This window comes from Carassius gibelio, chromosome A8, assembly GCF_023724105.1.
Source record: "Carassius gibelio isolate Cgi1373 ecotype wild population from Czech Republic chromosome A8, carGib1.2-hapl.c, whole genome shotgun sequence".
Classification (NCBI taxonomy): Eukaryota; Metazoa; Chordata; class Actinopteri; order Cypriniformes; family Cyprinidae; genus Carassius; species Carassius gibelio.
This window is the reverse complement of record NC_068378.1, coordinates 603,450-630,603: the sequence shown is the minus strand read 5'-3', so window position 1 is coordinate 630,603 and position 27,154 is coordinate 603,450. Positions and strand designations below refer to the sequence as shown.

The following is a 27,154-nucleotide window of genomic DNA, read 5'->3' as shown; positions in this document are numbered from 1 at the left end:
GAAATACTGTGAATCCTAAAGACTAGAGAAAATTATTATTCAAGCTGGTATATAGACGTGATTATTTAAATAAAATATTGCAACAGTACAAGAGATGGTTTCTTTATTATTAGTTATTATACCTTCTGCACACTGGCACAGGTCTTCTTTACAAAGTCTGTATAGAGCACCATCTGTCCTGTTGGGGTGGTAGAACTTTGTACAGCGTTTATCTAAATAAATAAATAATAGTTTTAATGCAAGGAGGGCAACTGATCAAAAATGCTACTGTAAATAATTGCACAATATGCAAGTGAATTAATTTAAACAGATATCAAATAACAATGTCTGTCAAAAAAAAGCCCACAAATAAAGATAATTTGAAGGCATTTTTGTGGCAAGTAAATCATTGATGAGCATACACCAGCTTCGAAAAAGGCATATTTAACTTTTTTTTTCCTTTCCCTGCGGTATTAACCTTCTCATATGCCACTGTTATAAGTAACCCACACAGCAAAAGGATCCGCCGCGGAGGTATCGCGGCTTCCGGAATGGACCCGCGAAACGGACCCATATCGGCGTCCACTTGCGCGCAATGACGGATCCGAAACGAAGGCGGATCGCGGACCCGCCGTCCATTTTGGACCCGCACATTGAAACATATATCCGCCACGGACCCCTAAAAATACTCTCATCTGGCCAAGTAACCATGTTAGAGATCAGTGTCTGCTTTAGTTGGGCTCTTGACCCTTAATTTCTGTTTTAGTCTTTTCTCTGACTGTTATAGCCTTGTGTTTCTAAAACACATTTGTTGTAACTCAAAAGCCAAGAAGAAATAAATGGTAATCTGTACCTAGGTGTAGGTTGTTATACTTTACATCAGTGATGATAATTATTCATTATTATTCACAATTATTGAATTGTACGGAGTTCAATCTCTGATGAAGTAGATGTTGTGTAATTAGTAGAAGTGGTTCTAGTAAAAATGACACTAAGAGCCAGTGATAATTAGTTAAAATAAAAATGACTTTCTACACACTTTTGTACACATACATTTTTCTTCTATGCCAGTAATTGGTCAAACACAGACATCAATAATCAGAATATGAACCTCTACAATGGTGAAGAAAAAAACATGCTGCTGGGTATTGTAGAACAAAACTCATCCATGGCTCCCAGCATGCTCTGCAACATTTTTTTATGGTCACCATTGTTGAAATTCATAATCTGATTATTGATGTCTTTGTGTGACTGTTTGACAACGTAGAAGACCAATCTGTTTGAAAAATCGTTCAGATTAACTGATTATCCCAGAAGCACTGGCTCTTACAAACACTTTTACTATAATCAATCAAATTACACGACACATATTTCATCGGAGGGTAGACTCTGTACAGTTCAATAATCGACGATTATCATCACCAACATAAAGTGTAACAACCTACACCTAGGTACAGGTTAACACTCATTTTTTCTGGGCTTTTGAGCTACAATATATGTGTTTTAGAAACACATGGTTACAACAGCCAGAGAAAAGACTAAGACAGAAATCAAGGGTCAAGAGCCCAACTACAGCAGACACTGATCTCTAACATGGTTATGTGGCCAGATGAGACAGTATTTTTAGGAGTCTGTGGCGGATATATGTTTCAATGTGCGGGTCCAAAACGGACGGCGGGTCTGCGATCCGCCTTCGTTTCGGATCCGTCACTGCGCGCAAGTGGACGCCGATATGGGTCCTTTTCGCGGGTCCATTCCGGAAGCCGCGATACCTCCGCGGCGGATCCTTTTGCTGTGTGGGAATATAACTTCTAATTTCAACTGCCAAGGGGCCAGAGCTAAACAAAGGTTCTATCCGCCAATGGATAGAATATACAATTTGCACAGCAGCAACAGCTCACCTGGTGAGTAATATTCATATATTGTGACTGCAGCAGGTTGTAGCTGACCCACATCAAGCGTCTGGTGCATTCTGAAAGCAATTGTTTCTCTCTCTTTATGAGAAACCTATTGAGACAGAAATCAAAGTAACTTTGACGATAAATATCATATTGCACACTGTAAGCTGCCCACATTAACATTTGCACAAACGACAAATAATAACAAATAAGTAAAAATACAATTACAAAAATTTTGCATTCATATATTTGCATATAAATTGTGATTTATGCTTCCTTTCAGTCGGACACTCTCGATGTCATGTTGGTAATGACTGACAAAATGCGATCACACTTAGAGAATCCAATCCACTTCGAGTGTTACTAAACAAGCCAATGCGCATTGGCATTGGATTATACACTGTTAAAAATCGCTGTAAAAAAACGGCCAAATTTCGACAGTAAAATACTGTTTTTCATTTAAACAGTGCATTCTGGGTAATATTCATCGTTTTCGAGAAGTAGCCTGCTGCTATATATCGTAAAATAACAACGTTCAAATTCGACACTCAGCGGCTGTGTTTCAAATCACACCCTACACCCTCATTCACTATTCCCTACATGAGTTTACTAATATAGTCCACCTGACAGAGACAATGAACACTAATGAGTGAATTCAGACAATGATCAACAGCTGCTGTTAATGAGTAGAATCACTGAAGAAAAAAAAAACATAACAAGACAAACACATGAAATACAACTGACTTCAGCCACAGCCTTAGATGAAATCAACTGAAGATTTAAACGATCAACAAACAGCTTCACCAACTTCACACATTACTAACCAGACTGACTTTATTTCTGTCAGATCAGAGAACAGAGATCAAAAGATCTTATTGAGAATTAAAGAGATTTAGATGATAATGTTACTGTTTCGTTTAGCGTCACCATTGTGGAGATCAGTGTTTGCTTTAGTTGGGCTCCTGACCATTGACTTTTACATTTTACATTTTGTTTTATTGCTGTATTTGTATCTTTATGATGCATCTGTTACAGCAGTATTAATTTTGATAGTCAAGTGGTTATGGTTGTTTCTAACAGGCATGATCTACTAGACTGACTTAAAGTGTTGCTATAATAATCAAATATTAATTTGGTGTTGAAATATTTGAGTGAATGACGCTTCAATTTAGTAAGATTAAAAAGTAGTGTGATAACCAGTATTTATGGATTTAACGACTAGTTTTAGTTAAAAAGTATTTCGGGCAGCAGTCCCCACAACACTCAAAGAGAGAAATCAACAATCGGCATATTAATCTCAACAATGGTGACAATCAAAAGGTTCATGATGCAATGCATGCTGGGTACCAGCACAGGATAAAACTCATCCATGATTCCCAGCATGCATTGCGGCATGAATAAATTATGCCCCTGAATTGTTCACTTATTTTCTTGAATTCTTATGTGCTTATAATTTTGCATTTGTTTTAAGTTTTAGTAGCATGTGTTGTGATGTTCAGAACTGATTTGTTCATTTATTTTGTGGATTGTCACCATTGTTGTGATTCATATGCTGATTCTTGATATTTCTGTCTAAATTTCAGCAAAGGTTTTTTTTTATTTATTATGAGTGACATTTTCTTAACAGTCTTTCATAACTTATGGCTCAGCAGTGTTCCTTCTCATGCTGTAGTATCAATATTCAATAAGAGAAGAGATACGGGATTAGATCAGAAATAATAGTATTTGTTCTTGTCAATCTATAAACAACAATATCAGATTTTTTTTCTTCTGTGTACTTTTGTTTTGCTATAACAGGTTCCAAAGGCGCATTGTTCCAGCATGAAAAAAAAAAAATTAGTTGTTGAAAAGTCACGTTCAAGAGCCCAACTAAAGTAAACACTGATCTCCATCATGGTAGTGAAAAAAACACCTAAACCTATTTAACTCTCCATAAGTTATTCTGTAGACATCTGACAGAAATAAAGTCAGTCTGGTTAGTAATGTGAATCTGGTGAAGCTGTTTTAGTAGTTGTTTAATCAGATCTTGAGAGATTTGATGTATTCTTTTATTCAGTTGATTTCATCTAAGGCTGTGGCTGAAGTCATTTGTAGTTCTTGTGTTTCTCTTTCCTTCAGTGATTCTGCAGGTGTTTATCACTAATGCTCAATCATCAATTAATCACCGAATTATCTCATTAACTTCACTGATTCAGTGTTACTCTAACACTCTGTAGTGTGCACACATTATAAGTGTTCATTTAAAACTGAGGATTTTCTTGTGGGGTTTAAAGGGTTAAAGATTTAAGATGAAGAAAAAACAGAATGAAACATAATTTAACAGTAATAAACTGTAATTAATTTACAGGAAACAAACTGTAGAAAAACAGTTATTTACTGGCACCCCTGCTGCCAGTAAATAACTGTTTTTCTACTGTTTCTTGCCGTAAATTAATGGTTGCCAGCAAAAAAAAGTGTTTTTCTACAGTTTTTTGCCGTCAAGTCAAGGAAAAACAGTAATATACTGTAAAATGTAAACGTCAGATTTACCAAATGAAAAATAAGTTAATTTAACTAAAATATTTGTGAACATCCATAGAAAAAAAAATTAGGCAAAGTCATACACTGATAATGAGAGTAAATACTGAACTTGACTGTATTAATGTGTGTTTGCACAAGAGAGATCGTTTAGTTTAATGTAGTTTTGTTGTTCACCATTGTGCTGTAGAGTAGAGCTGGTGCTTCAGTCAATGATGAGCCACAAATTCTGATTTTCTGCTGCTTTATATAAAGGCAGTAAATGTGGAGTCGCTGATACAGTGATGATCTCTGTGTTAAGTACTTCAGCACATACATGTGTGCTATAGCTGACAATGAGCTGCAGTGATTTGAGTAAAAGTCATGTATTTAGTTACTTTATTACTGCACATTAAGTGTAAGAAATATTCCTTCTCAGTGGACTCAAATGAAATAAGTTCATAGTACTAACATCGTAGGAATGCTAGTTTAAAAACTCGAACTGTTTGAAGCAGTGGGAGTGGAGTTAATTTCCATGGTAGAATTTACGGTAAAATACTGTTAAAAAATAAGAGTGGTAAATTAATGGTTAAGAGCTGTAAATTAACAGTACTTTACTGGCACCCCTGCTGCCAGAAAATTACTGTTATTTAACGGCAACATTTTTTACAGTGTATCAGTGGTTCCCAAACCTGTCCTGGAGTACCCCCAACACTGCACGTTTTTCTTTGTCTCCCTAATTAAACACATCTGATTCAACTCATCAGCTCATTAACTCATGTGATAATGAGCTGATGTGTCGAATCTGATGTGTTTAATTAGTGAGACAAAAAAAAAAAGTGCAGTGTTGGGGGTACTCCAGGACAGGTTTGGGAACCACTGGATTATATCCAGCTGCCACTGATCACAGCGTGTAAAGATGACTTTGCACAATGTATCACTAGTGATTTCTGGATGTGGTCATTAACTGGCGTCGGGTGATGGTCATGATTGCTGCCTCACGTGTCTGGACCGCGCTTGGTGCCATTCTTCCCGGAGGTGAATGAGGGGCTTACCAGGTCGTGGAAGGCACCTTTTTCTGATGGAAACCAATCTTCTAACTCCTCCTCTTTCACCACTCCTGATGGCAGAGGTGGGAAGTCCAGGGGCCAAAGAGTAAAAGTCCTGCCATATTTTTGCTCCACCCATAAACTCATCAGCTGATTTCACCAGAGGAACCAAGTCATTCCTTCCAAGTCACAAACGACTCTCAAGTTAAATCCCAAGTCCTCAAAGAGTTAAAGTTAATGAGATAATTAAGTGACTATTGAATGTGCATTAGTGATGAACACCTGCTGTTATAGAGAATTACAGATGATCAGATGTTGATGTTTTTTATTGGTTAAAATGATGCCACCATCATGGAGATCAGTGTTTGGTTTAGTTGTGCTCTTGACCCTTGTTGTGCAAGACCTCTCTCTCTCTGTATGTGGTGCTGTGGAGGAGACAGAACTGTGACATATGAAAAGCATATAGTCACAATGAGCTGGTTTAAAATTTTCTCAGTTTTTTTTTTGTTTTCTGACTTAACACATGGCTAGGCTTTGAATAATTCCAGTGCAACTACAGCATGCGCACAAAAAATGCTTTCCTCTAAAATTTACATGGTTCTGATTTTTTATTTGTAACACATAAATAAGTTTGAACTCCAGTGCTTTTTAGACACACGCACACATATATCAAGAACCAGCATATGAATCTCTTCAATGGTGACAATCAACAAAATGCTTCATGTTGCAATACATGAATTACTCCCATTACTCACTGCATGAATAATAATTTTCACCACTGTTGAGGATCACATGCTAAATGTTCATGGCTAAATGCCTAATTCCAAAATCTGTTTTATTGTTTTCTTAATATAGAAGTGTTATATGGTAGCATTTGCATAATGAGATTTCTCTTGTTTTTGTGACAGTGGCACACAGTTAATTATGGTGACCCATACTCAGAATTTGTATTCTGAAGTTAACCCATCCAAAGTGCACAGACACAGCAGTCCTCTCTAAGAACTAAGCCACAAACCCTTCTCTTTAAACATATAATCAATAAATTTATCATATCAATTTATCACATCATAAGCCTAAATCATCTGCTAGATCAAGAGTTGTATCAGCATTGCAGAAATGCTTGCAAAACAATAATTTAACCATTCAAAAGCAAATTCATAAAACCTGCGTAAAGGCTCAAGAGCTCAACTGAAGCAAATACTCACCACAATTATGGTGGCAAAGTTTTTTTTTTTTTCAATTGATTTCATCCAAGGCTGTGCCTAAAGTCAGTTGTAGTTCTTGTGTTTCTCTTTTCTTCAGTGCTTTGGATTGTAAACAGCAGGTGTTCATCACTAATGCATCTTCATTTAATTAGTCACTTAATAATCTCATTAACATTAACTCTTTGAGGACTTGGTATTTAACTCAAGACTCATTTGTGACTTGGAAGGAATGACTTGGTTCCTCCTCTGATGAAATCATCTGCTGAGTTCATGGGTGGAGCAAAAATATGGCAGGACTTTTACTCTTTGGCACCTGGACTACCCAACTCGGCCTGATGGTGATGCAGCTAGGGGGTATACAGGGGTCCCTTTGGTGGAGCGGTCAGTTGCAATTTAGTTGTGTCCTAATACCAGAGGTGGGAAGTCCAGGGGCCAAAGAGTAAAAGTCCTGCCATATTTTTGTTCCACCCATAAAGTCAGCAGCTGATTTCACCAGAGGAGGAACCAAGTCATTCATTCCAAGTCACAAACTAGTCTTGAGACAAATCCCAAGTTCTCAAAGAGTTAAAGTTAATGAGATAATTAAGTGACTAATTAAATGATGATTGTGCATTAGTGATAAACACCTGCTGTTATTGAGAATTACAGAGGATCAGATGTTGATGTTTTATTGGTCAAAATGATGCAACCATCATGGAGATCAGCGTTTGGTTTAGTTGTGCTCTTGACCCTTGACTTGTTGGGTCAGATCTATCTCTGTAGTTTATCATGTATTGCTGTGGAGAAAAGAGCTCTGTGATGTATGAAAAACATATAGTCACAATGAGCTGGTTTACTTATATATCAAATAATGTTTTTTTTTCTCTCTTTTTTCAAGTTTAGTTTTTTTTTTTTTTTTTGAATAACACCAGTGAAATAATCCCAGTGAAACTACAGCGCATGCGCGCACACACACACACAAACAAGCATTGTTCTAACATTTATCTTTGGGAGTGAATTTTAAATTTGTATAACACATACAGAAATCTGAACTCCAGAGCTTTTTAGACACACACCCAGATATGAAGAACCAGCATATGAATCTCTACAATAGTGACAATCAACAAAATGCTTCAAGTTGCAATACATTAAAGACTCCCATAATGCACTGCAGTATGAATACATATTTTCACCACTGTTGAGGTTCATATGATAAATGGTCATGGTTAAATGCCTAATCCCAAACTATTTTTTTTTTTCCCCCCCTTATTATTGAAGCATTATGATGGCATTTACGTATTGAGATTTCTGTCTTTTTTGTGAAAGTGACATACAGTTAAGTATAGTGACCCAAACTCAAAATGCTTCCTTTGCTTTCCAGCCATCCAAAGTGCACACACAGAGCAATGACCAGACAGCTGTACTCTCTAACCACAAATTATTTTATTTAAAAGTATGACCAAAAAATTTAATTTAAGATGGCATCGAAAGCATAAGTCACCTGCTAGATCAAGATTTGTTTCAGCATTGCACAAATATTTACTGCAAAACTACAATGCATTTGCTTTGAAGCTAATTTATAGAAGCTGTTTAAAGGCTCAAGAACTCAACTGAAGCAAATACTCACCACAATTAATGTGGTACAGTTTTTTTTTCTTCCAGTTGATTTCATCCAAAGCTGTGGTTAAAGTCAGTTGTAGTTCTTGTGTTTCTCTTTTCTTCAGTGATGTTGATTGTTTACAGCAGGTGTTCATCACTAATGGACATGCACTAATGCATCTTCATTTAATTAGTCACTTAATTATCTCATTAACTTTAACTCTTTGAGGACTTGGGATTTGACTCCAGACTAGTTTGTGACTTGGAAGGAAAGACTTGTTTCCTTCTCTGATGAAATCAGCTGCTGAGTTCATGGGTGGAGCAAACATATGGCAGAACTTTTACTCTTTTGCCCCTGGATACCGGCACTGTAGACCCTATCGAGCCCCTCCTTCCCCTCAGCAGCCAGATGTGGCAGAACATCTGGCGCCAGGCCCTCACTCCATGAATCCGTGAAAACCGGTAGAGGGCTGGGTTCCATATGTATAAACTTAAGTGGATCCAATATGTGTAAAGTCCAGAGTATAGCCTCAGATACCTTGTTTTCCCAGTAGACTTTCTGCCATTTTTCAAGAGACTTACAATCACCTCTAATCTTCCATTTGCATCTAAATGGTTGTTCATATGTGTTATTGCTTCCGAACCTTCTTCGGAAAGGATGGGGATTCTACAACGTTCCTGTTTCAAGTGGAACAGGGACATTTTCCTTGCAGTTTGCACTGCAAGAACAGTGTTCAGTTTTGCATAGCTGACAGTTGTAGGCTAGATCTATATATTAAATTTGCATTTAATTCTCTCCCGTTAAAAAAAGTAATGCGCAATATGATTCGGATATGCAGTCTGCAATGCAAACAAAACGTGACTAGGCAGTGACATGGAAGCACAAGGTGTTTGTGACATGGAGACACATTACCGTGTGTGTTATTCATTGTAGCTAATAAAAAGAGTGCCACTCGTGTCATCTTACTTTTTTCCATTTTATCATTTGCCATTCATTTCAATGTGTGGTCTCCAGAACGTGACTTTTTTTCACACTAACATACAACTGTCAGGGAATCATCACCCTCACAGCCACCTCCATCATCACCTTCACCTGTTCCCAATCACACCCGATACCAGTTGCTGGAGTACTGATCACCTGCACCTGCACTCAACGATCAAGCCTTGTATAAAGCCACCCTCACTACAGTGCTTCTGTGTCCGGTCTATCATTCACTACCCTGAACAGAACCCTGACTCCCTCTACTCTAACCTGTGTTTATTCTGCCTCCAGAACCCCAGACGATCATCCTGTCATTCTCCCTTGTTGTCCTCCCTGTTTTCTGGTTCCAGTCTCTATATCCTTCAACCAAGTACCATATTCCACCGCCTGTTACAGCCCATTGAACTGTTGCCACTACCGTAATTCTCACCTGCATTCAGTCTTCATTCAAGTTGGTTCAATAAACCCTATCATTTCACTAACTTCCTGTATGTAACTTGATTTGTAACAAAAAACAAATATCATTCCAAATTATTTTTTTTTTATTTTTTTTTTTTGTAGAGTTAGCAAATGTTGTCAAAGTCACAAATAGTGTAGAACATCTGTCATCCAATCAGAATCAAGAATTCAAAAATAGTGTGTTAGTAAGTGAATCACATGGTTTCTGGATCCTAAATAAATAAATACAAATAAAAAATATATATATTTTTTTATTATCCGGCACTACATTTTGCTAACAAAGAGTACCTTATTTAAGTAGAGGATGAGGGATCCTCGCTCTGAAAGAACTTTATTCTTTTCATATGTCTGAATGTATCTCTCCTTCCCTTTAGACAACTGAGGACAAGAACATAAGAAGAAAAACATCAATACATGACCTCTTCTGTGAGGTCATAATTTTATCATCACAGTACCTCTTTAAGATCATTTTCTTCAACATCGAATCCAGTCGGTAAGCCAATATCCAGAATAGTCATGGTGGCATCAATCGTATCATTTTTGTACCTGTGAAGATTGAGATCAAGAGCAGTTTTTAACATCTTCTAAATCTGTGTTTTAAGGGGGTCGCACACCGGACGAGAAGCGCAGCGCCGCGTCGCGTCGCGCCACGTCTTTAAAATTCGAACACATTATTTTCTATGTGAGTACACACACCGGCGGCGCCATTCGGCGTCTGTCCGCGGCGCCCAGCTACGACTCAGAACGCTGTTCAAATTTCTGCCGCGCCACAGAGCGCCATCCGCATAGTTTTATATTAAAAAACCCAGATGTTATAAACTGAAACTGAAATTAAAGTACAGCACACTTGTTTCATTCAAATAAAACATTACAAAGTGTTTGGTTACGTTTTCAGCAGCACAGTTGCCTAGACAACAGATAAAACAAAACAATAACAGACTTATTATAATAACACAGATTCTTTTCATTAATTAATGTTAAAAACTCAGCTTTTATCAATTAAAATCATATATTTAAAATTAAAATAATAGATGAAGTTAAAACTCTCCCATCTTGCTGCGAAATTGAGCTCACGCATATAGAATGTACGCGTCCAGTGTGCGATACCTCGAGTTGTCCTACATGTGGCGCGACGCGACGCGGCGCGTCTCGTCCGGTGTGCGACCGCCTTAAGGCTATTTTCACACTAGACCTTTTGGTGTGATCCCAAGTCTGTTTGACCTCAGAATTTTTATATTGTAGTAACACAGAGCTGCTCATCTCTGAATAAACTGTCTTTGTAAAGCATGTTACATCTGTGTCAGTACGCACTGAAACTGCACTGTAAAAAGTGATTCTCTAAATTTTTTCAATAAAATTGTGTCAAAAATGTATAAGCAATATTATTAATTAAATTTAACACATTTTAATTAAGTAGAATTAACCATTCAAAATGAGTAGAATAACATGAAAAAAATAGGTAAAATTTACACAAAAATATTGATTTCATTGGACAAAAAACAAACAGACAAAAAAACACTATGCTAAAGAATACTATGTTATGCATGCCAGGCCAGTAGTTGGCGATCATGCAACATTATATGCATGCACATGACATCAGCCTTTTTACAAATTAAAATTATTAATTTTTGTTGCTTACATAGATATGATACAGGCATCATGTTCAAAAGGCTGTGTCTTAAGGCCCCCCAAACAGAGTTATTGAAGACACCTAAAGTTCACAAACAGAATCAAAGGGTAAATTGTTGGTTACCATTACAGTGGTCAGTGTTTGCTTTAGTTGTGTTCTTGACCCTTGATGTTTTAATATTACATTTTGCATTGCTGTTGTAACTCAGTTATAACAGCTAGACGAACTAAGAATAAAGATGATCAGGTAGTGTTGGTCATGCTATTACATAATCTTTGTTCTACCTGAATATCTGAACTCATTCAGAGTCTGATCTCTGAGACAAGATAACATTCATTATGGCAGCCCTGTGATTCAGCCAAAAAAGAAAAACAAGTGGAATTTTCAGTGTAAACCAGAGTTTGAGAATTCTGTTTAAAACAGAGAAAGGGGAACTTTCTTTTGACACACAGTCACATCAAGAACCAGCGTATGAATCTCAAGAATGGTGACAAACAGCATATTCAGACGAACTGTAAGAATCACAAAACAAGCTACTATAGAATTGTTGCTCATTATTTATTCATGCCGCAAAGCATGATGGGAGCCATAAAATGAGTTTTGATTGGTGGCACCCAGAATGCAGTGCAACATGCTTTTTGATGGTCACCATTGTTGAGGTTCTCAGGCTGATTCTTGATGTCTGTGTGTCTAAATGAAAACACTTTTCTATTTTTTTTTTTTTATAAGGTTTTGATCAGAGGTGCTTCTAAGAATTTCTCTGATAATGCTGAAAACACCAGAGCTTATGATGTTCCATCACAGGACACATGTTATTGATAAAAGACACCAAACTCAGACCAAATTATGATGTAAAAACAAATAACACCACCTGGTCGCATTTCCTTCTTGGTTTATCTAGCTGCTGTATCACAACTAGTAACCAAAAAAAAATCTATTTAAAATTTTAAGGGTCAAGAGTCAAACTAAAGCAAACACTGACCACTACAATGGTAAGCAAATTATTATTATTTTTTTCATTCAGTGATTCGGTTTGTGCATGCATATAATGTTTTCGAAGGTTGTTTCATGATCGCCAACTACTGGCCTGGCATGCATAACATAGTATTCTTTAGCATAGTGTTTTTTGTTTGTTTGTTTTTTGTCCAATGAAAACAATATTTTTATGTAAATTATACTTAATTTTTTCATGTTATTCTACTCATTTTTAATGATTATTTCTACTTAATTAAAATGTGTTAAATTTAATTAATAATATTGCTTGTAAATTTTTGACACAATTTTACTGAATAAATATAGGGAAACACTTTTTACAGTGTATGCTAAAGAATACTATGTTATGCATGCCAGGCCAGTAGTTGGCGATCATGAAACACCCTTCGAAAACATTATATGCATGCACATGACATCAGCCTTTTTACAAATTCAAATTTTTGTTGCTTACATAGAAATGATAAAGGCAGCATGTTCAAAAGGTTGTAAGGCCCCCAAAACAGTTATTGAAGACACCTAAAGTTCACAAACCGAATCACTGAACGAGAAAAATAATAATAATTTCTTTACCATCGTAGTGGTCAGTGTTTGCTTTAGTTGGACTCTTGACCCTTAAAATTTTAGACAGATTTTTTTTGGTTGCTAGTTGTGATACAGCAGCTAGACAAGCCAAGAAGGAAATGATTTCAGGTGGTGTTCTTTGTTTTACCATCATTATTTGATCTGGGTTTCTGAGTTGGGAGTGTCTGATCAATGACAGGTGTCCTGTGGTTGAAAAATAAAAGTTTTGGTGTTTTTAGCATTAATTTTGTTTTTTCATTTAGGCACACAGACATCAATAATCAGCCTGAGAACCTCAACAATGGTGACCATCAAAAAGCATGTTGTACTGCATTCTGGGTGCCACCAATCAAAACTGATTTATGGCTCCCATCATGCTTTGCGACATGAATAAATTATGAGCAACAATTCTATAGTAACTTGTTTTGTGATTCTTACCGGTCGTCTGAATATGCTGTTTGTCACCATTCTTGAGATTCATACGCTGGTTCTTGATGTCACGGTGTGCCAAAATAAATTTCCCCTCTCTCAATCAGAATTCTTAAACTCTGGATTACTCTGAAAATTCCAGGCCTTTTATTGTTGAATCACAGGGCGGCTATAACAAATGTTAATTTAACTCAGAGATCAGACTCTGAATGCGTTTAGATATTCAGCTAAAACAAAGATTATGTAAAAGCATAACCAACACCACCTTATCATCTTTTTTTCTTAGCTTGTTTAGCTGTTATAACTGAGTTACAACAGTAATGCAAAATGTAATACTAAAACGTCAAGGGTCAAGAACACAACAAAAGCAAACACTGACCACTGTAATGGTAACCAACAATTTACCCTTTGATTCTGTTTGTGAACTTTAGGTGTCTTCAATAACTCTGTTTGGGGGGCCTTAAGACATAGCCTCAATGTCTTAAAACAGCAATCTCAAGAATGGTGACAAACAGCATATTCAGACAAACTGTAAGAATCACAAAACAAGCTACTATAGAATTGTTGCTCATTATTTATTCATGCCGCAAAGCATGATGGGAGCCATAAAATGAGTTTTGATTGGTGGCACCCAGAATGCAGTGCAACATGCTTTTTGATGGTCACCATTGTTGAGGATCTCAGGCTGATTCTTGATGTTTGTGTGTCTAAATGAAAACACTTTTATTTTTTAACAAGGTTTTGATCAAAGGTGCTTCTAAGAATTTCTCTGATAATGCTGAAAACACCAGAGCTTATATTGTTCAATCGCAGGACACATGTTATTGATAAGATACTCCCAACATAGACCAAATGATGATGTAAAAACAAATAAAATCACCTGGTCGCATTTCCTTCTTGGCTTATCTAGCTGCTGTATCACAACTAGCAACCAACGAAAATCTGTTTAAAATTTTAAGGGTCAAGAGTCCAACTAAAGCAAACACTGACCACTACAATGGTAAGCAAATTATTATTATTTTTTTCATTCAGTGATTCGGTTTGTGAACTTTAGGTGTCTTCAATAACTGTTTTGGGGGCATTACAACCTTTTGAACATGGTGCCTTTATCATATCTATGTAAGCAACACAAATGTGAATTTGTAAAAAGGCTGATGTCATGTGCATGCATATAATGTTTCGTGATCGCCAACTACTGGCCTGGCATGCATAACATAGTATTCTTTAGCATAGTGTTTTTTTGTTTGTTTGATTTTTGTCCAATGAAATCAATATTTTTATGTAAATTTTACTTAAATTTTTCATGTTATTCTACTCATTTTTAATGATTATTTCTACTTAATTAAAATGTGTTTAATTTAATTAATAATATTGCTTGTAAATTTTTGACACAATTTTACTGAATAAATATAGGGAAACACTTTTTACAGTGCAATGTGCGAAAAGTTTGGCAGGATCAAGCTTGGGCTCTGACCAATTAATGAAACCAAGTGTGAAAACAGCTGTAAGAAGAACATGAAGACATATTATAAATAAATGGTTTCTTGAAATAAAAATAAACTTGTTAGGATGTTTACATACGAGAAATCCATAGTGAAGTTGTAGCTTGCAATGGTTCCTTTTTTTTCTAAAGGGAAATAAAAGTATTTTATCAGGTCTTCCCTTGATTAATAGAGTATAAAAATGGAATGGTAATAGTTAAAATTAAAAAGTAGTACATAGAGGTATTAGACCCACAGTTAGTGATGGCAAGATAAAGCTTCATGAAGCTTTAAAGGGGGGTGAAATGCTCGTTTTCACTCAATATCTTGTTAATCTTGAGTACCTATAGAGTAGTACTGCATCCTTCATAACTCCAAAAAGTCTTTAGTTTTATTATATTCATAAGAGAAAGATAGTCTTTACCGATTTTTCCCGGAAAAACACGAGCGCCTGGAGGCGTGACGTGTGGGCGGAGCTAAAGAATCACGAGCGCGAGTAGGCTTTTGCGTTGAGAGCGTTTGGAAGCTGTGACAGCTGTGAAGGTTGAAACTGAACTAGAGCAACATCTCACTCCGAGCGTGGCTCGAACCCGGGTCTCCGGCATGGGAGGGGACGCACTAACAAGGAGGCAGAGATATTTTAAGCAGTTTTACTCACCGCCTGCGGTTCCAACACACAATCGTGACCCTTTTCCGTTGGGATTGCATCATCCTTAAGAAATAAACGATACGCAAATCCGTTGTCAAACTGGGCTTTGTTTGTAAAACAAGCATTTTAGAAATGCAGGGAACAAACACTTGCACAACTCCGTTGATGCTCTGTAAAAATAAACTCCATCCACTGGTCCCTTAATGCTGTTTTTTCTTTGGTAATCTGTACAGGGTTGTCTTGCCCTGGCAACCAAAAACACACTCCTTTTGTGACATTTCGCGACGCTCTCGCTCTGATCAGTGAATGCCTGTTGTGCTCTCACTCTCTGCTATACGGGAGCGCGCGCTCTTCCGGCAGACGTGCCCTCAGGGCCCATATAAAGAAATTCCGCTCCACACAGAGCCATACTCGAAAAATATTTCCGAAACTTGTGACAAACCGGAAGGAGTATTTTTGGAACAGAAATACTCCTTCAAACATACAACTTAATTTTTGAAACTTTGTCCATGTTTAGCATGGGAATCCACCTCTTTAACAGTGTAAAAAACTCAGTATGCATGGAATTTTTCAGAAGTTTTTCAGCCAAATGGTTCATAAAAGGGTTAATTTCAGGAAAATGAATTTGCTCACAATACCACCTGCGATCGTTTGCTATTGTTTCTCATTCGTTTCTCAACAATGCACTTAACATAATCGCACATAGCCATGCTTTAACCCTTTAGGCGCCAGAGGTTTTTTCCTAAAACGTTCGATTTTGACATCTTAATTTCAAAAGGCTATATCTTAAAATTTATAAAAGATAGAGACTTTCTGACAATTATAAAAATATTAAGGATGACCCAATGTTTATGTAGGGATTTTATTTCCCCATTTAATTTGCATACTATGACGTCAAATGGGGTGGTCATCTTGAATTATAGAATTTTCATGAAAAGTCACATGTTTAAATGATAAAATGGAGCACTTCTTTCCCCAAAAAAATGTCCCTCACCTTCTGTGTGCTATATTGCACAATACTGAATGCTCAGGTAAATAGTAAGCAGTAAACAAACTGTGCAAATCATTACTAATAAATGGTAGAAAACAAACCAAATGCATGTAGCGGTTGGGATTTTCTATTTACTACATGCAGCTGGCACTCTGATTCCATGTATGGGGCACATATATATTATTCATATGACACACAAACACAAGTAGACAAGACCTGATTAGTTCAAAAGCTATGCCCCGTGTCACATCGCCTCTGCATCTGCTATGAGCAGCGCGGCTAGATTTGCCTCGCGCACGCGCCGAGTGTGCACAGCTCGGACTACTGTCAGTGTAATTGCGACTCCCACCTTGCCTCCTAACTGTCCTATGAATACTTCGACCTCGTCTAACATACCCATTGGCATTAGACAAAGTCTCCACTACAATACTGTCGCCGCGATTGCGGAGAGGTGCGGTCAGAAGACAAATATACATGTCTAGGGCGGTAAAAATCTCCCGCCTCGTCCCCGCAACAAAAACTTCACCGTTTGTGCTTGGTGTAGGGCTATCTACTTTCACTTTCGGTATGACCGTCATCTTCTGAATGCAGATATTCCCCTTCAGAATCAGTGTCCGCGAATAAAAGTTCCAACACCTCATTGCGGCTTTATTGAAGCTTTATTGATGCCACTAGATAATAATAATAATGAAAATAATAATAATATAATGCCAATACTCGATGACGTTGACAATATTGTTCAGATAAAATGGCTCACTCTCACACAAGCTCCGCTTTTTTCCGCACCGATTCAATGCACTCTATCTCGAAGATTGTGTATAGGAGCATGATGTTTTTTTCAGTCAGAGATTAATTATTACATGTCTGCTATCTAGTGCAAGGGAGGTTGCACCCTATTTGACAAAATCGGCCGTTTTATTCAGTGCCGCATCTTGTCGAGTAAACTCGACCGTGGCGCCAAGAGGGTTAAGTGCTACTTAGGAGTCGCTATCAGTTTGTCAAGTGCTGAAATATCACCGTAGAATAGTTTGTAGTACACGCTCAGTTATTAAAATATATATTTATATATAAATTAGAGAGGGAGAAAGAGAGAGAGAGAGAGAGAGACGTTATTTTGGGGTCCAATAGGTTGCTGGTTTCCGTGCAAGTCAGCAAGTAATTGACAGATTATCAATGTATAATTTTGAAGTATCCCACATAGCAATATTGTGTCGGCCCAGATCTGGCCCACATCTGGCACCTGTGGAAAGATGATCTGGCCCACATGCAGCGTGGAATGATGGCACTTGGGCGGACCGCTTCTGTTTGCCAGATTTGAGCCACAAGCAGGCTATAGCAATGCCACATGTCAGCCAAGAAAAAAGAAATTAACCAGAACTGGACCTTATCTGAGCCACAAAATCTGTGTATATATTAAATATTAAGTAATTTCAGCCTTAATAAGCCTGTTAACAAGCAGAATCACTGAAGGAAAGAAAATAACAGAAAAAGACATGAGCAGAAACACAAGAAACACAAGAACTAAAACTGACTTCAGCCACAACCTAGATGAAATCAATTGAAGATAAAAGAAGACATTACATCTCTGGAGATCTCACCAGAGGAGGATTAAACAACTCCACAAACACTATTACCAGCTTCACTTATTACTAACCAGACTGACTTTATTTCTGTTACAAATCTACAAAAGTTTGTATTGAGAATTAACACTTAATTAGCTCTTTAACTTTAACCCTTTGAGGACTTGGATATGACTTGACGACTTGCTTGTGACTTGAAAGTCCCAGCTCTGCTGGAAAGATTGTTTTTAAAGTACTTTTACTCGTATATAAGTCACTAAATGACCTAGGACCGAAATATATTGCAGATATGTTCACTGAATATAAACCTAACAGACCATTAAGATCATTATGATCAAGTCAGTTAGAAATACCAAGGGTTCACACAAAACAAGGGGAGTCCGCCTTTAGTTACTATGCTGCCCGCAGTTGGAATCAGCTTCCAGAAGAGATCAAATGTGCTAAAACAGTAGTCACATTTAAATCTAGACTCAAAACTAGTGATGGGAAGATGAAGCCTCATGAAGCTTTAAGCTTTTCAGCCAAGTGGTTCACAAAAGGGTTAATTTCTGGAAACTTAACTTGCTCATAATACCACATTGTGGCCAACGAGTGTAAAAACAAGCAGATATATTACAGTCAGAGGTGTAAAGTCCAGGGGTCAGAAAGTAAAATTCATGCCATATTTTTGTTCCACCTATGAATTCAGCAGCTGATTTCACCAGAGGAGGAAGCGATTCATTCCTTTCAAGTCACAAACGAGTCTCAAGTTAAATCCCAAGTCCTAAAAGAGTTAAAGTTAGTGAGATAATTAGGTGACTAATTAAATGATGATTGTGCATAAGTAATGATAAACAACTACAGTTATTGAGAATTACAGAGGATCGGATGATTTATTGTTTAAAGTGATGCCACCATCATGGAGATCAGTGATTTTTTTTTATTTGGGCTCTTGACCCTTTTAATAATTCAAAGTAATTTGCTTTTAAACACTTGTGGTTGTGTTACATGGTAAATATTAACACACTGATGAATTAAAAGCTTGAAATTATGCTCAGCTATTACTGAACTACAACAAAAGTCCTATTAAACAAATATTATTGTAATGCTTAAATATTGGGGGAAACAATGAAGGATTTTAGACATGAGCACTTATCATATGATCCTCAACAGTGGTTACAATAATTATTCATGCTACAGTGCATGATTGTAGTTTTTTACTATGGTGTTACCCTGCAAGCACTTCAGCTTGAACCGTTTTGTTGGTTGTCACCATTGTTGAGATTCATATGCTGGGTCATGATGTCTGTGCGTCTTAGTAGGACAAGGTTTCAAAAATGTATATGCATTACATACATTATATTTCAAAATAATTATCAATATTAAATCAACAGTTAATTTGCATGTAGCAGTTCCACAATGTGTTTAAATATTTAAAAACTGAACATATGATAAATGAAATAACTGTTTTTTTGTAAATAAACAGGCTGATGCCTAAGAATTACTTCATCATGTAAAAGCAGCTAGTAAGAGATTTCTGCACTGCACTGATTGCACTGTTGTATAACAGCACATGCCCTTTTGCAGAGAAATATCTAACACAAGAAGCCAAAGGTCAAGACCCTAACTGAAGCAAACACTGATCTCCATGATGGTGACATCATTTTAACCAATAAAACATCAGCATCTGATCCTTTGTAATGCACAATAATGGCAGGTGTTCATCACTTATGCACAATCATCATTTAATTAGTCTCTTAATTATCTCATTGACTTTAACTAATTGATGACTTGGGATTTGACTTCAGACTCGTTTGTGACTTGAAAGGAATGACTTGTTCCCTCCTCTGGTGAAATCAGGTGCTGAGTTCATGAGTGGAACAAAAATATGGCAGGACTATTACTTTCTGACCCCTGGACTTTACACCTCTGTCTGTAATCTATCTGCTTGTTTTACACTCTGCTTTTGTTGGCCACCAGGTGGTATTGTGAGAAAATTAAGTTTCCAGAAATTAACCCTTTTGTGAACCACTTGGCTGAAAAGCTTAAAGCTTCATGAGGCCTCATCTTCCCATCACTACTCAAAACCCATCTGTTTAGCCATGCATTTATTGAATGAGCACTGTGCAATGTCCAAACTGATTGCACTCTATGTTCACTGGTTATTTTATGTAAAATCATTTTCTAACTGTTTTTTAATTAATTTTAAGTAAATGTTTTAATCATTTTAAAAGTTGTAAAATTGCTTGTTTTATTTTTGTTATTATTTTTCTTCATGATTCTTTATGATTATTTTACTTTATTTTATGTAAAGCACTTTTAATTACCATGTACGAAATGTGCTATATAAATAAACTTGCCTTGCCTTGCCTTGCCTTAATGTTTTTTAAAGAAGTCTCTTCTGTTCACCAAGCCTGCATTTATTTGATCCAAGTACTGCAAATCAGTGAAATTTTTAAATATTTGTACTAACCTATTTAAAATAGCTGTTTTCTATTTGAATACTTTTCAAAATGTAATTTATTGAGATTTCAAAGCTGATTTTTTTTTTTTTTTTTTTTTTTGCATGTCACACGATCCTTCAGAAATAATTCTGATATACTGATTTGCTGCTAAAAAAGAAAAGTACTACAGCACATGCACGTGTGCTATACCTGGCAATGAGCTGCATTGATTTGAGTAAAAGCCATGCTTTTAGTAAATTACTATTATTAATTAACTATCCCTTTAAGTGTTTGCAGTTTTATATTAAAGGTCCTATGACATGAAAATTACACTTTCTGAGGTTTTTTAAGATTAATATGAGTTCCCCTAGCCTGTATATGGTGTCCCCAAGTTTATAGAAATTTGAATCGGTGTAAATTGAGATTTTTCTATCTTTCTCTGCCTTTGAGAAAATGGAAGCTCAAACGGGCTGATCTTGAATCTCCTCGTTGTGACGTTGTAACGAGAATTGTTACCTCCCCTTTCTCTGCTTTGCCCGCCCAAATTTATACATATAACCCAGTCGCAATGTCAGCACAGGCATTTCAAACAGACATTTATGATATGGATTCGACAGCACCGGCACAAACAGTGAGTAACAGTGTTAATTAATGCCTGATCTGTGATCATTGATTTATGATGTGTAGCTAATCATTCAAGTTCACACAGACTTTCTTTCTAAATCGTTTAATACTGATGCATCAGTGAATCAAGCCAGTGACTAAACGATTAACTTCACGTTGTTTCTCTTAGTAGCATGAAACAAATCTGTTGTTTAAATTGTGATTTAACTACAGAGAGCGATCAAAGAACGCTTGCTTTTTTCCGGAGCTGTTACACATCGCGAGTATATCTGCACACTTGCCCAAACTGCCGTTACAATGAATGACGCTGTTATGCTGCACAACGAAGCTCTTACTGTATTCATGTGTTTGCTGTTAGCTATGGTGAAAGCATTTTGTGAGATAACGTGTTGCAATAATGACGAGATGACTGCATCCACGCGATAAACAGACTCTGTCTACTCAATGCTCATCACTGCAGCCTTTCATATGATGGGAAAAGTTCGAAAAAATAATTATATAATCAACACTTCCACGATTCGTTAATCTCGACAGCTGTAATAGTAAATATATATATATATATATATATATTTGAGAGGAGTTCCACATGAACGCATTTCGAATGGAAAGATGTCAGCCAATCACAACAGTTGTGGTTTATTCGGAGTCTCACAGCAGACACGCCCCTTCAAACAGAGCATTCAAGCCAGAGGGCTAATATCAGGATCTAAAAATGCTTTTTATTTCTACATTTTTAATGTACAAATCATACTAACAATATAAGTACACCTAAGGAAACATTAAAAAGCATTTAAAGAAAAGGAAATAATCCATGTCATGGGACCTTTAAGAAATATTCATTCTCAGTGGACTCAAATGAAATAAGTTCACAGTACTAACTTCGTATGAATGCTAGTTTTTAAAGTCGAACTGTTTGAAGCAGTGGGAGTGGAGTTAATTTCCATGTTATAATTATGGTAAGACACTGTTAAAAATATAAGAGTTGTAAATAGTAAATATTTATTTAACGGCACTTTTTTAACAGTGCGTGATCTCTTAATAGTAATATAACTCAATCTTACTTTCATTGTATTTCTCCATTTTAACAGTCAGATCAAAGAAAGTACAGTCAGATTTCTTCTCAACAGGTCGGGCGTAGTACAGTGTCAGAAGCTGAAAACAGCAGCATGTCTCAGATTAGATGTTACACGCTTTAATCTTGCTGTTGACTGTATAAACGCTCTTGAACACTCACTGATAGAGTGGCTCTTCCAGTTCCTCTAGCAGTTACATTAAACTCCTTGTTTATCTCCACCTGTTGAGTGAATGCAGACGTACTTAAGTCATTGATGTAATATCCATGATGTAATAGAGATACCCGAAGATTTCATTGACCAAACACAACACTAGGGAATTAATGTTAATGTAGACAATAAAAAATGATGAATGACGAAAAACAAAGCTCCCAAAATTCAATAAAATGATTTCAATTTAAATATTGAGCTTGAGCCATTTTGATTAGTTTTGACGAGATACTCACCCTGTCTGACCGTGTAAGATGAACATTATTTCTTTGAATGGTCCATCTGACAGGTTTGCTTCTTCCTACCACGGACAGCTCCACATTCAGGTTGAAGTTTTGTTGGTCCTTCACCTGCGTGTGATACTCTGCCACGGCCTGGAATACTATGATGGTCACCTAGAAAAGACAAACAGACAGGGATTCAGACTGCTACTAAATTTTAATGATGGAACAAAGCTTTTTGAAACGTTGAATAAATTGAACCATGTCTTTTACAAAATAAATCTCTATAGCAGCTTTTGAGCATTTATGTTAAATGAGTTTCAACCATATAAACTATATAAATACTCTTTTGCAATGGTAGTGAGGTGCCACGCATGCACAGCAAAAAATTAAGAGTGAAATTAAATGTGCTGGGAGTACATGTGAGACCACACTCAAGAGTGTGAAAGTGTTAAAATGGGAGTGTTAAATTAACACTGAAGCTGAGTTAAAGGTAATTGGATAATTAAGTGATTAATTGAGTGATGATTGACCATTATTGACGAGACCTGATGTTAATATGCAGAATCAACAAAGATGAAAATCACTATTTTTATGTCACCATTATAGTGGTCAGTGTTTGATTTAGTTGGGCTCTTGAGCCTTACATTTTAAAAGTCAGATTTGGTTTGGCTGTTACAACTGAATTGTAAATAAAGGACAAGAAAAAAGTCAAAACTTTTAGTTTATTTATATAGCACATTTCATACACAATGGTAATTCAAAGTGCTTTACATCAAAGAAAGTAAAATAATCATGAAAAATAAGAAAAAAAAAATAAAACAAGCAATTTTAAAATTTTTAAAATGATTAAAACGTTTACTTAAAATCAATTTAAAAACAGTTAGAAATTTATTTTATATAAAATAAAACAGTGAAGATATAGTGCAATCAGTTCGGACATAGCACAGTGCTCATTCAATAAATGCACAACTAAACAGATGGGTTTTAAGTGATCTGAGTGCTCTGTTAGGTTTATATTCAGTGAGCATATCTGAAATATATTTCGGTCCTAGGTCATGCAGTGACTTATATACGAGTAAAAGTATTTTAAAATCAATCCTAAATGTAACTGGAAGCCAGTGTAAGGACCTGAGGACTGGTGTGATATGCTCAGATTTTCTGGTTCTAGTCAGAATCCTGGCAGCAGCATTCTGGATGAGCTGCAGCTGAGTAATGGTCTTTTTGGGAAGGCCAGTGAGGAGCCCATTACAATAGTCCACCCTGCTGGTGATAAAGGCATGTACTAGTTTCTCCAAGTCTTGGCTGGAAACTAAACATCTAATTCTTGCAATGTTTTTTAAATGATAGTATGCTGATTTAGTTACTGCTTTGACATGACTACTGAAACTAAGGTCTGTGTCCAGAATCACACCAAGATTCCTGACTTGTTTTTTAGTTGTATGACCCCTAGAGTCAAGGCATGCATTCACCTTGAGAACTTCATCTTTGTTTCCAAATGCAATAACTTCAGTTTTTTCCTTATTTAACTGAAGATAGTTATGGCACATCCAACTATTAATTTCATCAATGCATTGGCAGAGGGAGTCAATGGGGCTGTAGTCATTTGGAGATAAGGCTAGGTAAATCTGGGTATCATCAGCATAGCTGTGATAGGCAATTTGGTTATTTCTCATTATTTGACTCAGTGGAAGCATATACAGGCTAAACAAGAGCGGTGCATTAATTGAGCCTTGTGGGACTCCGCATGTCATGGACATCCACTTAGACTTATGCTCTCCTTTACTCACATAATAGCCTCTCCCTTCTAAGTATGACCTGAACCATTTGAGTACCATCCCAGAAAGCCCGACCCAGTTTTCCAGTCTCTCTAGTAGTATGTTATGATCGACAGTGTCAAACACAGCACTGAGAACAAGCAATACCAACACCGATATTTTGCCAGAGTCGCAATTTAAGTGAATATCATTTATTATCTTAATGAGTGCTGTCTCTGTGCTGTGATGCAGTCGAAAACCAGATTGAAAATTGTCCAGGTATCCATTTGAGTTTAAGTATTTGTTCATCTGATTAAAAACTACATTTTCTATAATTTTGCCTATAAAAGGAAGATTAGATATTGGTCTGAAATTGCTCAAAATTGTGTTATCAAGATTGCTCTTTTTCAGGAGGGGCTTAACAACTGCAGTTTTTAGGGAGTTTGGAAATGTCCCAGAAAGAAGTGAGGCATTCACCACTTCTAAAAGATCTGCTTCTAAGCAGTTAAGCACACTTTTGAAAAAAAGATGTGGGAAGTGTGTCAAGACAGCAGGTTGATGATTTTAGGTGCTGCACTATGTCTTCCAGAATTTTGCTATCATTTGTTTCAGAAATAGACATAGTATCTTTTTGATATTGTGGCCGAATCGGTCTGACCTCTGCATTACTTGAGGATGTGCTAATCGCCTTCCTGATATTGATGATCTTCTCGGAAAAGAAGGAAGCACACTCATTGCATTTGCTGTCTGATAGCATTTCACTGGGAATCTGACTTGGGGGGTTTGTCAGTCTCTCAACAGTGGCAAAAAGAGTATGAGTGTTATTTAAGTTACTGTTTATAAGGTTTGAGAATAAATTATGTCTATATGTGGCTAGTTTAACATTATAAGCATGAAGGCTGTCTTTATAGATGCTATAGTGAATTTCAAGTTTTGTCTTCCGCCACATCCCCTCTGCTTTTCTGCATTGTCTTTTCATAGTCTGAACTGCTGTTGATCTTCTTCAAACTGATTTCTGTCTGTTTGTTTTCTTACTGACTATTATTGAAGCAATATCATCAATAACATTTTTAACTTTTGAGTTGAAGGAATCAAGGAGAATATCAACAGAGTCTGCAGAAATGCTTGGTGTTAAAGATATAGCCTCTGTAAATAGTACACGTGTGTTCTCATTTATGCATCTCCTTCTGACAGAGACAGATCTAGATTCAGTGGTAGCAGAGATCAGTATATCAAAGAAAATACAGAAGTGATCAGATGGTGCTACGTCCTTAATAACAATGGATGAAATGTTTAGACCCCTACTGATGATTAAGTCTAGAGTGTGTCCATCTTTCTGTGTGGGTCCATGCACATGCCGAGTCAAGTCAAAAGTGTTTAAAAGCGTTATCATTTCTTTTGTAGTTTTGTTTTCTGCATTATCTATGTGAATATTAAAATCCCCTGCTATTGCAAAACAATCAAACTCTGAGGAAATCATTGATAACATTTCTGTGACCTCTTCAACAAATGCTGAAGAGTATTTTGGAGGCCTGTAAATAATAATAAACAGAATGCGTGGAGCACCTTTCAGCACAATCCCTAGATAGTGCCAAGGGATTAAAGCCTAAACAAATTTGATTGATATCATTGATTATAACCACTCTGTGATTGTACAGTACCCGTTAATTAAAAGGATTTCTTTAAAGTTGTTCTGATATAAAAAAAGGCACAAACATACATCAAAGATTAGTGACAAATAGCATATTCAGAAAAACAGAACAACTCTAAACATAAGAAAACAAACTACTAAAAGTAACATGAAAAACAAAAATACAATAGTAAGAATAAAGGAAATTACTGAAACAATTCAGCTAATAATTTATTCATGCCACAATGCATAATGGGAGCCATGAATTAATTTTGATAGGTGCACCCAGAATGCTCTGCAACATGTTTTTTTTATTTTCACCATTGTTGAGATTCACAGGTTAATTCTTGATGTTTGCATGTTTAATGGAAAGACTCTTTTGAAAGATTTTTGAACCAACAACTTTTAAGAAATTCCTCAGGTTGTATTTAAAATGCTGCAAATAGGTTGTCGAAAATCATAGGGCTGGAATAATCAACAATGTAACTTCAACTTTAATTCAATAATTACAATAGTCTTTGCTTGTCCATCAGTTTTATAACTCCGTTATAACATCCAACTAAAACTGACTTTAATATTTTAGGGGTCAAGAGCCCAACTAAAGCAAACACTGACCACTATAATGGTGACACCATTAAAATAGTGATTTTCGTCTTTGTTGATTCTGCATGTTAATATCAGGTCTCGTCAATAATGGTCAATCATCACTCAATTAATCACTTAATTATCTCATTAACTTTAACTCCGCTTCAGTGTTAATTTAACACTCCCATTTTATCACTTTCACACTCTTGAGTGTAGTCTCACATGTACTCCCAGCAGAGTTAATTTCACTCAGATTTTTTTGCTGTGTGGTTTTACCTGCTGTTAACGTGATCTACAAAGGTATGATAATATGAAAGGCCAGTAGTTTATTTTAATAAGGACACTCAGAATATTTAATATAATATTTACCCTTTAAAAATTAAAGTTTTAAATTAAAATAAAAAATTAAAATTAAGTAATTCACAGATATTACTGTTAATGAAAACAGTGCATCCTTATCCCAACTTTAGCTCAAGCTACTGTCAAATGCTGGTTCCCCCATCTGTACAACTATTTACACAGTCAAATGATGAGGTGTTGGTGTACCTGTGTGGTGCCATAACCACCATAGTAAGTCTGTTGTCTGGACAGCCAGTGCACTGCTTCTCCTGCTTTATCAAAGTCTTTGTCCTTCACAAGCGCCAGCACAGCATAAGCCGTCGCCTCTAGTG

At 36.4% G+C, this 27,154-nt stretch overlaps 1 protein-coding gene across 1 annotated transcript in view; it reads right to left on the bottom strand.

The window, feature by feature from the left end:
* The window catches only part of LOC128018163 (complement C3), a gene marked incomplete at its 5' end in the record, with an annotated part of 37,922 nt that extends 10,768 nt beyond the window's left edge, over positions 1 to 27,154 (bottom strand). Inside the window, 9 exon segments of the mRNA XM_052603523.1 lie at positions 123 to 212; positions 1,881 to 1,986; positions 9,935 to 10,024; positions 10,102 to 10,192; positions 14,841 to 14,886; positions 22,069 to 22,159; positions 22,242 to 22,301; positions 22,527 to 22,685; positions 27,030 to 27,154. Coding sequence (XP_052459483.1) covers positions 123 to 212; positions 1,881 to 1,986; positions 9,935 to 10,024; positions 10,102 to 10,192; positions 14,841 to 14,886; positions 22,069 to 22,159; positions 22,242 to 22,301; positions 22,527 to 22,685; positions 27,030 to 27,154 — 858 coding nt within the window.